Below are 14603 nucleotides of genomic sequence, written 5' to 3'. Positions count from 1 at the left end.
CTCAGCAGAGATGGTAATTGTCCAAACTCTAAAGTGCTGTCTGCATTTTAGCTTTTGCTTTTAAGATCTCTTGGCTTATAAGACAAATAACCACAATAAATGGTATTACGTGAAGGGAGATGACAGGAGAGGGCTCTAAAGCCATCCATGGCCATGGAGATGACTTTAAAGGATAAGTGGAGGGGGCAAAGAGCAGGCAGGAAGGCAACATGGGTCTAGGCAGAGGGAAGAGAGCTTGGAACATGTTCAAGGACTAAAATGTTTTCATCTTTGGATCCCCTTGGAAAATGTAGGCAGTGGAGTATTGCTTGCTTTGAATTAGTGCATGCTTTTATTTTCGTGGTGGTATCCCACACCTTATATAGGCTTTATAATTGTGGCAGAAAGGAACGAAAGAATTCACTGCCATCTGCCCTCATTCCAGCACCGCTACCACCTCCCAGTCTGTTAGGGATGAACGAGCATCTTCAAACTCAGCTAAGCAGCTTCTTGGATCACAAATCTAAGAGCATGTTGCCGGGCTCACAGTGGAAGTGTTCCCAGCCTAGGGCCTCTGTCTTTGAGAGCTCAGAGGGCTTTAAACAGCTGTGTGGTTAGACTAGGTCACATTTCTACAGGACTTGATCATTCAGTTCCTCATCCCTCAATCCAATGTACTCTGAGCTGTCAGATCTGATGGTCATTTCTCAGCTCTTCCTTGACCTCTCTGTAGCTAATGAATGACACTATGGAACACCCCTTTCTCCTGGATACTTCCTTGCTTTTGGTATTTGTGTTACTGCTTTCTCCCCGGTCTCTTCCCAGGGAAAAAGAGCACACACAACCTCTGGAATCAGGGGTCTTTGGCACAGGTCCCACCTCTGATACTTAATATCTGTCATACTTCATCTCCCTAGGCCTCAATTTCCTCATCTGTAAGATAAGAGAGTTGGTTTGGGTCCATCGCCTCAGTGTGTGTGTGTGTGTGTGTGTGTGTGTGTGTGTGTGTGTGTGTGTGCGCGCGCACATGCACCCCAGGCTTCTGGCTTCTGTCCCAGGGTCTCTTCTCTCCCTGTTTTCTCTCCTTAATTTCATTAGCCTCCAAGGACTCAAGTATCATTTCTTTTCTTTCTTTCTTTCTTTCTTTTTTTTTTTTGGCGAGGCAATTGGGGTTAAGGGACTTGCCCAGGGTCACAAAGCTAGTAAGTGTCAAGTGTCTGAGGCAGCATTTGAACTCAGGTTCTCCTGACTCCAGGGCCAGTGCTCTATCCACTGCGCCACCTAGCTGCCCCTCAGGTATCATTTCTATACAGAAGGCTTCTGAATCTGTGGGTCCTGCCTGTGAGATATCCCATAAGCATTTCAAACTCAGCTTGTCTAAAACAGAATTCATTCTCTTCCCCTTTAAACCGCCCCTCATCCAAACATCCCTACTTAGATCCACCACATTGTTCCAACACAACCTTGAAATCATTCTTAACTCTTCCTTTATCTCCATTTTTCATTAGAATTTCTATGGCTCGGGGCAGCTAGGTGGCTCAGTGGATAAAGCACCGGCCCTGGATTCAGGAGTACCTGAGTTCAAATCTGGCCTCAGACACTTACTAGATGTGTGACCCTGGGCAAGTCACTTAACCCCCATTGTCCTGCTAAAACTTAAAAAAAAAAAAAAAGAATTTCTATAGCCTTGTCATTTCCATTATTGTTATTTTGACCTGACCCGTTTTGGTCTATTATGGATACTGATCACTGTGGGTATGATAATCTAGCATAAGTTATCCATTAACTGGGGTCCAACTCTCTTTTAGAGCCAATATCTGAATTAAAGCTTGGATCTTAGGTTTTTCTATTAACCCCCCCCCCTTTTTTTTTGCCTCCTACATCAAAGAGGATCTTAGGTTTCAAGCTGGAAGGACCTTAGACCATTTTAACTTTTACACATTTGGAGAAGCAAGCTGAGAGAGGCTTACCCATGGGCATAGCAAGTGGCAAGACTGGGATCTGAACCAGGATCCTTCAGTGCCCTAAAATAAAAACCCTTCATCTTGGCATTGAAAGCCACTGACCTACCTTCCCAGGACACCTTTCCTATTTATTCCCTTGACATTCTTCAAGTTCTGGTCAAAAGAACCCCCCCCCCCCATCTCTTTGTACAGGCCCGTCTCTGCATCCCTTGCTCCCTTCAAGGCTTGGCTCACATACCACCTCCCTAAACAATGCCTTATCCTCCAGCCTCTTCTTAGTTGGCACTTAAAGGAATGTCCTCGTCTCTTTGGCCCAAGGGAGCCCTACATTCTTTGGTTTCTATTCCCTGCCAGTGCTTGGCACAAAGCCAGTGCTTGGCACAAAACAGGTACTTAAGAAATGCTGCTTCTCTTAATTGACTCATGGTTTTCTCTCTCCCCAAATGATCTTGCATTTGTCTTATTCATAGCATTTACTTACCAATTCCTTATTGCATTGGGTTTACTTCTCTGTGTATATGTGTATCTCTCCCTACCCCCGAGCCCCAGTAAAATATAAGCACTGTGCAGGCAGGGATGGGGTATTCTTTAAGTCTTGTCTTTGGCTCACAAGAGACACTTAATATGGACTTTTTTTTGAAGTGGTTAGATTGTAAGCTCCTTGAGGGCAGAAACTGTCTTCTGACTCTTTCTTGTATCCCCAGCCTTAGTACAGTGCCTGGAACATCTTGATCCTTAATAAATGTTCATCGATTGGTTGATTTCTGGAGTTTAAATGTTATTGTTGTTCAGTCCTGTCTCACTCCTCATGACCCCATTTGGGATTTTCTTGGCAAAGATGCTGGAGTGGTTTGCCATTTTCTTCTCCAGCTCATTTTACAAGTGAGGAAACTGAGGCAAAGAGGGTGAAGTGACTTGCCCAGGGTCACACAACTAGGAGGTGCCTGAGGTCATAGTTGAACTCAGGAAGATGAGCCTGACTCCAGGTCCCCACTCTATCCTCTGGGACACCTAGCTGCCCCCTTGGACCTAGTAAGTGCTTAATAAATGTTGCTTCCTTGATTGATTTTTTGATTGATTTCTGGAGATACAAAAACAAGTAATCAAGACAGTCCCTGCCCTCAAGGAGATAACATTCTAAGGGAGGAGTATTTTGGTAGTGATGGTTTGACTACAATTTTCAGAGCTAGAGTTGGCAACCAGCTTAGGGGGCACAGGGAGGGGGTAGGGTTCAGCATGTCCTGCATAACATGAGTATAGCAAAGGTGTGGCTTAGCTCAGTGGGTTTGACTGAAGACTACACTATAATCATTGTCATGGGGCGCAGTGCACCCCAGAATTTCTCTGGGGCACACCGAGGAATCTTCTCCTTGAGAAACTAAACCACAGGACAGATAACGCCTAGAGAGATAAGCTGAACCAAATCGGACGGAGCTAGTTTGGGATTCCTACCTTTCATTCTGGTCTCCCTTATCCTGGGGAGATAAATTTGGGTGTGGCTTCGGCCTTTGTGTTCTGAAGAGGGATCTGTAGCCATCCCTCACCCAATTCCTTTAGTCACTACCAGTGGGGGATGGTCCTCACTGCTCACCCCAATTCCCCAGCTTACCACCAGTGGGGGATGGTCCTCCCTCACTAAAGGAACTTTCCACAGGAAGATGTCCACCCCCATCAGTCCTCTATAAAAGTACCTTCCGGTCTCTGTTCGAGATTTGGTACTCTGAGCCATGTGCTTTGTGCCAAATCTCCCCATGAAAAGTCTAAGGATTTCTTTCATGGTTTCCCTCCCCCCCACCCTTACCTTCCCTTGCTCCTAAATAAACTATCACCTTATTCTAACTAAGTTTTGTGTGCAAGAGGGTGTAATTCTTTAAAGAGGGATTCCCAAGAACCCCAACCCCAACTGTACCCCATTTCCACCATATCATCATAAATCTAGAACAGGAGTTTGGAATGGTTAACAACCACAGGGCCCACTGACAAGTGTTTTACAATATACAAAGCCCTTTCTTTTTTTTTCTTTTTCTTTTCTTTCCTTTTTTTTTTGGGGGGGGGGGCAGGGCAGTGAGGGTTAAGTGACTTGCCCTGGGGTTACACAGCTAGTAAGTCGTCAAATGTCTGAGGTAGGATTTGAACTCAGGTCCTCATGATTTTTTCTAGGGTCAGTGCTTTTATCTGCTGTTACCACTCTAGCTGCCCCAAAAAGCCCTTTCTTTACCAGTAGTGCTGTGAGGGGAAGCAGTTCCTCCTTCTCCCTTTCCTTTCCTATGAGCAAGGTGATGGAACAGTAAGGATTTCTAACAGGAGAGATCAATTACACAGTCTATAAATATATGACAGGACCGTTAGGAAGCCTGACATATTCTGTGGGATGGACCTGAATGATTGAACAAATTGGAGTAATCTAAATCATGCCAGCAGCTGTTTGAGAAGACCAGGTTTAAAGAAGGAGGAAAGAAAGAGAGAAGAAAAAGAGGGGAACAAAGAAAGACCTGGTGATTTTCAACTGTGTTTCTCTAAGTCCTAAGCAAGTCACTGAGATTTTATAGAGGGAGACATTCTGAGCTTTTATTCCACACACAGTACCTGTGAATGAGTAAAGGGCAGCTGTGAAGGGAGGAGATTCTGTGAAACGGGAGGGTAGAGTGAAGAGGGAGTTGATTAGGGTGTTTGGAAGAGGCAGGGGTGCACTCTCTGCCTTAAAAACCAGCTTCCTGGGTGGCAGCCAGCCCTTAACACTGTAATCAAGATCCAATCTTTAGTATATCTGATAGTACTCAGTTTGTCTAAAAGAACCAGAGGTCAGCGAGGAAGAGATAGAAAGGAAGTTACTGATACAAGCTGTTATGGATATCTACGATGCTTCTTGTTTATTTTATTCTGGATTTAAGAAATAAAACAAACTGTTAGGGGGTTAGGAAACTGGCCAACTAAACTGAAGGACCATGGGTCTGGGGTAACTCCCCTAGAGAAGTTAAACAAAGGACAGACATACGTAAGAGATAAACAGCACCCCCTGGGACAGAGTTAACTCCAGGACCACCACCCTTCATTCCAGTCTCCCCCAACCCTCAGGGAGATTAATCCCCATTAGTGTGGCTGCTGCCTAGGGGACAGATAACTCCAGAAATCAGGAGCACCTCCCCTCATTCCAGCTTCCCCACCCCCAAAGGGAACTTTCCAGTCAAATGATCACCCCCCTCTGTCCCTCCACATCTGTCCTCTATAAAAGCTTTTGCCTTTTCTCCTGCTCAAGGAGATAGGTATCTCAGAGAACCATGTCTCCTGCATCTATCTCCCCTCTAGATCCTCTAGAGGTTTCCTTTCTCTAGCACTTAAATAAAAGGTTATTTTATTCTAATGAATTTGTGTAATTCTTTAAAAAGGAATACCTAAGACCCCCACGCCAACAATTCCCCCATGAATGAGCATTTCATGACAAAGTGAGATAGAAAAACACAGGGTTGCCCTGAGTTCGCAACTTGCTATTCCTTTCAAATTTACTACCAAGTTTTCATATCTAGTTATTGAGAAGTTTAAATATGCTTTATTTTTCAAAAAAAAATTTAAAGAAAAATCTCTCTCCCCACAAGTTTAATCTTTTTAAGAAAAATACATAACTCCTAGGATCTCAAGGTCAGGGATGTTTCCCATTGTAGAGACGGAGACTCAGAGACAAAGAATGTCTATGGCGGGCACGCTAGGTGGTGGCAATGGATAGAATGCCTTCCCTGCAGTCAGGAAGACCAAGTTCAAAATCCAGCCTCAAAATACTCCCTACCTGTGTGACCCTAGGCAGGTCACTTAAACTGTTCTGCCTCACTTTCTTCATTTGTCAAAATGAGCTGGAAAAGGAAATGGCAAACCACTCCAGTATCTTTGCAAGAAAACCCCAAATGAGGGGCAGCTAGGTGGTAAGTGGATTAAGCACTGGCCCTTGAATTCAGGGCGGACCTGAGTTCAAATTTGACTCAGACACTTGACACTTACTAGCTGTGTGACCCTGGACAAGTCACCCAAACTCTCATTGCCCTGGGGAGAAAAAAGAAGAAGAAAACCCCAAATGGGAACACAAAGAGTTAGATATGACTGAACAACATTGGAGTCATGATTTTGACTAGGCTTAGCATCTGTGTGACCCTGGCTAAGTCACTTTAGCTCTGTCTGCCTCGGTTTCCTCAACCATAAAATGGGAATAATAGAACACCTACTTCACAGGGTTTGAGGATCAATGAGATGATATATATATAAGCCTTTTGCAAGCTTTAAAGAGCTATATTAAATGCTGCCTATTTTTGTTATAGGTAAATTTCTTCCAAAGATGGTGGCCTCAGAGCTGGCTAGCCATGGGGCCAAGATCCAGGGGCTTGGGTTATTGCTATTCCCATTTCCCCCTGGAAAGGGTAAACCCTGGCAATGGGACAGTCTCTGCCCCATCTAGCACCTCTGCAGCCCCCACCTTCATTTGTCCCCTCGGGGTACCTAGCCTTGAAAACACTTGTTCCTCTGGTGGTCCGTAATAATAGCAACAACAATAAATAGTGTTTTATCATATCACTATAGGGTTTGTTCTCCTCATAGTAATGCTGTTGGTTAAAGTAAGTGGTTATTCCCATTTTCAGAATAGTACCATGCTCAGATGCCTAACACCACCCATCTGATCTGAACAACTTACTGTACCCCTGTGGGCCCTCAGTTTCCTCCTCTGTAAAAGGAGACAGCTGGAACAGGTAGTCACCAGGACCCTCCTATAAGTCCTGTGATCCCAGGGTCCCAAAGTAGCCAATGCATAGTACCACTCCAAACTAGGTCCTACCCAGACTGTCCATCCAGTTTGGATGTCTCCATGGAGGGGCCCGAGCCCTGCTCAGCTTTGCCTCTCTCCTCTGGTCTTTCTGACAGGAACAAAGAGTCTTGAGAGGAGTGCCTGGGGCCAGCAAGGTCTTCTGCAGTCTCCAGCACTGTGTCGAGTGTTGGGGCTAGCTCCCCGCCTTAGTAAGAGTTCTGCCATAGAGCAATGACCCTTCTCATGGCCAAGTGCAAAGGGGTCTTGTGGAGCCCAGCCAGTGCCATTGACTTCTGCTCCCTGGTCAAGAGGTAGCTGGCAACCATAGTGTGTCCTCCCAAGCGTCTGCATGGTGCCGGGGCGTGAGGTGGAGTCCATCCCGGACATCCACTGAGGCTCCCCTCTCCACCAACACAGCTGGGCCCACAGGAAGGTGGCCAGCAGCAGCTGCCCGGTGCAGGGCAGAGCGGCCATGTTTGGTCTGGAAGGTCCTCATTGGCTCCCATGCTCAAGAGCAGCTTCACCACCTGGGGACAGGAAGGAGACTGGGTGGCCTTTGTGGGAAAGCATAGAGAGGGGGCATGGGGCTGAGAGCTAGTCTTTCCAAACTCCATTTCAGCTTGTTCATTCCCAGGAAGAACACACAGCAGGCTCATCTTTCTCAAGAACCCCTAGCCTTGTCTGGGAGAGACCCAATATCTTCTCAGATCCACCTGCTCCTTAAAGCAATGGCGCCCCCCCCCCCCAAGAATAACAAACAAGAACATCGTAGAGTCCTATTCTCTCCGGACCAGAATTAGAGAAAGTAGGAGGCAGGAGACCAGGGTGCAAATTATGACTCACCATTGACCATCTGTGTGACCTTGGACAAGTCTCTAACCTGCCTGCCCACTCTAAATCCTCACATTCCTTTCCTGATTCCTCCAGCCCACATAGCTCCCTCGCTCCCTCCCCGCCTTTGGACACCTGATACCAATTACTCAGCCTTTAATCACATCCTGCCAGGTGTTGTCTCTGTTGTTTCACCTGACTCAGATTACCACCCAAAGTGGGAACTCTCCAAGGGCAGAGATGAGAAGAATGGTGGCAGGAGGATGGTGCTGATGGTTTATGTTCCCCTATACTTTAAGGTCTACAAACTTAATTTAACTTTCGCAGCATTTGTAAGCACCTACTTACATGCTAGATTGAAGAAAGGCGGTACAGAGACAAAACAGCCCCTGCCCTGAGAGACTTACATTCTATTAGGGAAGGACCTCAGACAAACAACCTAGAGGGCAGCCTTGGGCACAATAGTACCACCATTGTAGAGACGAGGAAACTGCCCTAAGTTAACCCTCTGATGCCCCCTGACTTTCAGCTCTCTCTTTTATTCCTTCCTTACACAAACTCTGCTGGCCAAGTGGATTCTGGTTGCCACAAAGTCCTGTACTTTCCTGCCTCCGGGCTTTTGTTCAAACAGTTCCCTCTGCCCTGGTAGGCCCTTCTGCTTCTTTCCTCTCAACCTTTGCCCGTCTGAATTCCATACCTATCCTTTAACTTCACCTCTAGTACATCTTGTCCACAAAGCTTTCCCATCCCCTAGTCCGTAATGATTTTCACAGAAATACTCTTGTAATCGAATCTTTCCTGTGTTCCTTTATCAGTAAGTTAAGAATGATCTATTTGTATCTATTTATTGACACAGACACAGACACCGACACAGACACAGGACACAACAGTCACACACACACACACACCACACACACACACAACACTGTGACAGGATGTCAAATTTGTATCTTCCTTACTGCCCAATCCAGGAATCCTTAATTAAACATTGAATGATTTACCCAAAGTCACACTGTCAGGTCAGAGTCTTGAAGCCTGGCCCTCCTGCCTCCAAAATGAGTGTTCTCTTTTCATTGTACTACCTGAAACAGCCTTCTTTCCCTCCCAGATATGACTAGCACAGGCCTAGGCACACAGAGGTGTGAAGGCTAGTGAGGGGAAATAGACTCTGATCCCTTAGCCTTGGATCCCTCCTGCAGCTGGCTGCTACTGCTTCTGCTGTGAGGAAATCATTCTAGCTAAATCCCTAGACCTTAAATATTGTATGTGCACAGATGCCCTGGTTACAGGTCAGGTACCAACATCCTCCATTGACTGGCCCCCTGCCGGGAGACCCTTCAGCTTCACCCACTGATTCCTTCAAGCCTTAGCTCACATGTCCCCTCCTGGAAAAGTTCCTAACTGAGGCCTCCAGGAGCGGTGACGTCCCTGCCCAAGATGTCCTTGTAGCTACTCAGATAAGCACATATTGTCTCCCTTAGCAGAATTTAACCTGTCTGGGGGGGCAGGCACCGGTTCGTTTTCGTCTTTTGAATCTGGGAACACCTAACCCAGGTGCTGAGTACCTTTGTAGGTACTTTCTTGATCGCCCGATTGTCTGACTCCCACTGGACCTTAGAGCAGAGGGCCTGAGAGCTCACAGGGCCCTATTGTTCCCTCCCCCATCCTTATCCTAGGGAAAGGGCAAATAGGAAGATCACCCAGCCACAAGGTCAATTCTATTCACAGCATCAATGACCCTCAGAGGAGCCTCTTAATCCTTCAATACCCCAACCCTGTTCTCCCCCAGTGGGTAAGCTTTTAGCAAGTAATTAACCTGACACATTCTCCTGGCTGTAGAGTCCATGACCTCCAACTATATTCTCAAGACTCCTACATTCCTAAATCATTTCTTTTGTTCCCCTTGTCTCCACTGGCTCAGGATCTCTCTCACCTACCACCCACTCGTGAACCTCTCCTTGGCACACGATCATAGCTGTGTTCAGCTGGAAAGGCCTTTAGATAGGATTTCTTCCCAACCCTTAATTTCTGGGAATGTGTAGAAGGGTAAGATGATTTACCCAAAATCACATGGGCAGTATCAGAGCCAAGATTCAATGTTGGGTCTTCTGACTCTAATCCAGGGCACTGAAACTTTTGCTCTGCCACTCCAGAAAGCCCAGTGAGGGGGAAGGGGAAGAAAAGGATCTGCATCTTCTTCCACGCTCACTGCCTCATGATTGGCCCAGGGACTACTCCCCATACTGCCATTGGCTCATGACTACACAAGGGAGCCCCTGGTGGGGCTCTTCTAGTTTGGGCCCAAGATGTCTCTTCCTTCCCCCCATTGGAGAAAAGAGCATATGGGGTGGGGAGACGCACCTCCTGATCCCCCAGGTCCGAGGCAATGGTGAGGGCTGTTGACCCAGCGCCATCTTGGGCATTGGCATCTGCTCCCTGGATCAGCAGGAACTGCAGCGTCTCCCTTCTCCCTGTCCCTGCTGCCACATGAACGGGGCAGGGGCCTCCTGAACATCTGACGTCCAGTGAGATGCCCTGACAGGTCAGAAGTTCTACCACATGAAGCTGGTTCCCTGCCGCTGCCCAGTGCAGTGCTGTCCACCCATGAATGTCCATGCTGGCAGCATCCAAGCCATGGGCAAGCAGTCGCTGGACCAGCAGTGAGTGTCCCAGGGCAGCTGCCCAGTGCAGTGGTGTGAGGCCTCGCCGACTCCTGGCTGAAGCCGGTGCCCCTCGCTGCAGGAGCAGCTCAGCCACCTGGCTCTGCCCCTGCCTGGCGGCCCAGTGCAGAGGGGTGACCAGCTCCTCATCAGCTGCATCCACTGCAGCCCCACGCTGCACCAGGAACCGGACCAAAGGGAGGTGGCCACTCACCACTGCATGATGGAGAAGGGTCCGGCCTGTTGGATCCCTGGAGGGATGATTGTAACTACGGTAGGGAATGGACCCCCAGACCCTTCGGGCCCCTCCCCTCAATCTGAGCCACAAGAAAGGATCTGAAGTCTCAGGGCTTCACTTCTTTTTCTCATTCATCCTTCCCTGTTTTCTAGGATGTATGTGGGTGGAGGTGATACATACAGACTATAGGAATCTTTGAAAATAACCTGCCATCTCCGACCTCTGCAGGAACAGACCCATTTCCCCCTAAATCTTAAACTTTTCCTCATCTGATCCCCTCTCACTCTTCATTCACTTTTCCTTCCTTCTTTCTTCCTCCTTCCCTTCCTTTCTCCCTTCCTCCCCCCTCCCTCCCTTCCTTCTTCCATTCTTTTCCTTCCTTCCTTCTTTCTTCTCTTCTTTTCTTCCTTCCTTCCCCATCCCTTCCTTCCTCCTTTCCTTCCTTTCTTCTTTCCTTCCTTCCTTCCTCCTTCCCTTCCTTTCTCCCTTCCTCCCCCCTCCCTCCCTTCCTTCTTCCATTCTTTTCCTTCCTTCCTTCTTTCTTCTCTTCTTTTCCTCCTTCCTTCCCCATCCCTTCCTTCCTCCTTTCCTTCCTTTCTTCTTTCCTCCTTTCCTTCCTTTCTTCTTTCCTTCCTTCCTTCCTTCCTTCCTTCCTTCCTTCCTTCCTTCCTTCCTTCCTTCCTTCCTTCCTTCCTTCCTTCCTTCCTTCCTCCCTTCCTTCTTTTCTCCCTTCCTTCCTTCCTAGCATCAAAACTAGAAGAAGTCTCAGAAATCATCTGTATCTCTTGTTGCTATAGTTATAGGCTTGTATTCAGAGAATGTAGACTGATCCAATTTGGCTGAAGTACCTTGGAGAATGATGGGAGATGGGGAGGGGGATAGACCTTGAATAGGAGGCAGGAGAGATATTACTATTGTTCAGATTTTGTAGACTGAGGAGACCAGAGAGGTCGGGACTTGTCCAAGGTCACAGAGCTGAATAAGTGACAAAGAGATGAGGACTTTCCATCTAGTGAGATTTCCTCGGCCCCTTTGGCTGCCTATAGTCACTTTGTAACCCTGTGTGGGATATGATACACCTTTGTGTGGGACTGTGTGTTTCGGCTGTGCTTCTTTGTGGGGTCCTTATGGATAATAGGTGTGCTAATGCCCTTCATAGAAAGTCAGACCCAAAGGGAAGCCGGAAACCCCAGGTCTCCCATGCTAGGGCACTTGGGGTAGGGCTTTGAAGGGGATGCTCACCTCTCATTGATGCAGGCCCCCTGCCTCAGCAACTGCTTCATCAGGCCCAGCCGACCTCTCATATGGCCCCTTGATCCACTTGGCCTTGACCCCAGCCCTTGGGACAGGAAGGAGGCTCAGAGGCCGCTTCTTTCCCTCCCCTTCCTGGGCCCCTTGTGTCCCCCATCTCTAGGACCATCCAGTGCCTGCCCAGTCAGCCTCAATTCTCTCTGCTCCTAGACTGAAGACACAAGAGTTGAGGTTTCAACAGGACCCACCTGTCAATCACTCACCAAGAACTTATCAAGGACCTACTATGTGCCCGGGGCACTGAGGAAGGCAAGGACAAAAAATGAAACTTATAGGCTGGCTCCCCCTGTCTCCAGACATAAGCTGATCCAAACTCACCCCCAGATTGGCTCCCTAAACCCTGCGAGATTGTACCCCAAACTCCAGTCCCAGACCTAAGCCCTCATTCTCCACCATCGACTTGGCTTGGTCTCAACCCAAATGGAGTTCTGACCCTGGACTCACTCTAAACCTTAACCCTGGTCCTAGTCTGGTCATCTCACCAATGGATCTTGGTGGAGAAGAGGACAGATGCAGTCACCCACCTTCACCCAAAGGAGAGAATAAGCGCAGGGTTTGAGGGAGCGTAGACAATGGAACTCAAGGCCCACAGGGATTTAACTCTCCAGACTGGGGAAGTGGGTGGGGCCTCGTTGTCCTAGCCCTTTCCCCACTCCCCTCCCCCCACCTCGGGCTGTTTGTGTCACCCTCCAAGGCTGAAGAGCCCACAGTCCAGGGCTTCTCATGGCTGGTTGACTTTCCCTCTCCATGGGTGGTCCAAGTTGTTCCAGACTGTCTGGGGAAGGTCCTTCCTCCTGGTCCTGAGGTTTCTGGGCAGGGCTGGGATTCCCAGGAAGGCCGAAGATGCCCGTGACAATTCAGAGCTAAGGAGAACTGTAGGTAATAGGAGGCCGAGGAAGGCCACTTGGGGCTGTGGATCTTACCGCCTCCCTCCCCCCACCCCACCTCACTGCAGTGTTGTTTACCGGACAACAGGAGGGAGGTCCCCAGGGAGATCCTGACAACCAGCTCTCCTGCTGGCTTGAGCTAAGGCTTACCAACAGACCGAAGGGGCTCCTCCAGGAACAATCACAGGAAGGGTGTTATGGCAGGGACAAGCAGGGACATGCTATTCTGGCTTCTCATTTCCCCAGGGTGCCCACTCCTCCCCCTACTCCCCTAAGGAGGATTAAGCTTCACCCTTTGGGCCTAGCAGGCCTGGCCTGGCTTGGCTTGGCCTCTTCTCTCTCTCTGCCTGAGCTTCCCAGTTCTCCTAGGGGAGGGGAAAGGAGCTTTTAACTTTGACACATTCCTATCCCCCCCAACTGGGGATTCTCCAGGCCATGGCCCGGTCTGGTCTGGGCTCCAGACACAGAACACAGCATTTCCCCTCCCACCACTGTCAACAACCATTCTAGGCTCCCAAGGGGATTCTGAGTGATTTCCTAATGTCAGATCATCAACAATAACACCAGCTCTTGGAAACAACCACCACCAACAACAACAATAACAACTTGTTTAATTTAAATTAAATTAAATTTAATTTAAATGTTATTTTTAAAAATAGATGGAGATTTTGTTTTTATGAGGAGCAGTACAGTATGATAGAGCTGCCCTGAAGGCAGAAAGGCCTGGATTCAGGTCCCACCTGACAGGACAGATCACTTAACTCTCTATGCTGCCGGGCAGCTCTCTAAGACTTGAGTTGCAGAGACTTGCAGTCCTACATTGCTAAAGGGAGTTTCTTCACCAAGAAGTTTCTCAGACCCAATGAATTCACAGGCCAGGTCCCTAGCCCTTTGTCCACATTTTTCTATCACTTTCATTTCTGAATATATCCCTCTCCGCCCCCCCCCATGTAGTGAGCCACATTTTGTAACAAAGATTATTAAAAAGAAAGAGAATGGAACAAAAAAATTCAGCAAAACTAATCAATACACCAGTCACATCTGACAGCATGCACAGTATTCCACCCCCATAGTCCGCCCACCTCTACAAAGAGGAAGTAGCTTCACAGTTTATAAAGCAATATCTTGGGGAAGGCAGGACATGTAATGAGGGTTAAGTGACTTGTCCAGGGTCACACAGCTAGTTATTGTCAAGTGTCTGAGGCCACATTTGAACTCAGGTCCTCCTGAATCCAGGGCCGGTGCTTTATCCACTGTGCCACCTAACTGCCCCATGTATCATCATATTCATTTTATTTGTGGGGAAACTAAGACTCAGCATTGCCCAAGGTCACACACACATAGCAGGGTTTTAAACCCTAATCTCCTGATCCCTGGTCCAGGACTCATCACTTCAGAAGTTGCCCTGGTTGTGTTGCCATCTCTTTCATTAAGAATGGGACCAAAGACCTCAGTAGGAAATGACCTCAGAGGTTATCCAATCCAACTCCCTCATCTTACAGATGTAAAAACAAAGTCACTAGAGAGGGCAGGTAAGTCACCCAAGGTCACACAGCCAGGATTTGAAGCCAGCACTGTCCTATACTTCCTCCCATTGGTAGAGCTGGACCTTATTCTCTCTGTGTATGTTATCTTTTTTTTTTTTTGGTGAGGCAATTGAGGTTAAGTGACTTGCCCGGAGTCACACAGCTAGTAAGTGTCAAGTTCCAAGGCCGGATTTGAACTCAAGTCCTCCTGAATCCAGGGCAGGTGCTTTATCCACTGCTGCCCCTGTGTATGTTCTCTTAGTAAACTCCTCCACTCCCATGGATTGAACAATCAATTCTTTCTAGTTTTTTTCCAATTACGGGGAAAATAATTTTTTTTTTGCAGGGCAATGAGGGTTAAGTGACTTCCCCAGGGTCACACAGCTAGTTAAGTGTCAAGTGTCTGAAGCTGGATTTGAAC

General features: G+C 47.9%; 1 protein-coding gene across 1 annotated transcript; it reads right to left on the bottom strand.

Annotated features, from left to right (window-relative positions):
- Positions 1-6236: 6236 nt before the first annotated feature.
- ANKRD65 (ankyrin repeat domain 65) lies at positions 6237-12656 on the bottom strand. Its single transcript, XM_043998037.1, is given in 11 exon segments — positions 6237-6829; positions 6832-6877; positions 6879-6903; positions 6905-7040; positions 7043-7073; positions 7076-7204; positions 7206-7256; positions 9922-10471; positions 11701-11777; positions 11780-11920; positions 12456-12656. Coding segments are annotated over 11 exon segments (1323 nt in total). The 5' UTR covers positions 12519-12656; the 3' UTR covers positions 6237-6755.
- Positions 12657-14603: the final 1947 nt, after the last annotated feature.

The sequence above is a fragment of the Dromiciops gliroides genome, chromosome 3 (assembly GCF_019393635.1).
Source record: "Dromiciops gliroides isolate mDroGli1 chromosome 3, mDroGli1.pri, whole genome shotgun sequence".
NCBI lineage: Eukaryota > Metazoa > Chordata > Mammalia > Microbiotheria > Microbiotheriidae > Dromiciops > Dromiciops gliroides.
The sequence above is the reverse complement of the archived record's forward strand: the minus strand, read 5'-3'. Positions and strand labels throughout refer to the sequence as shown.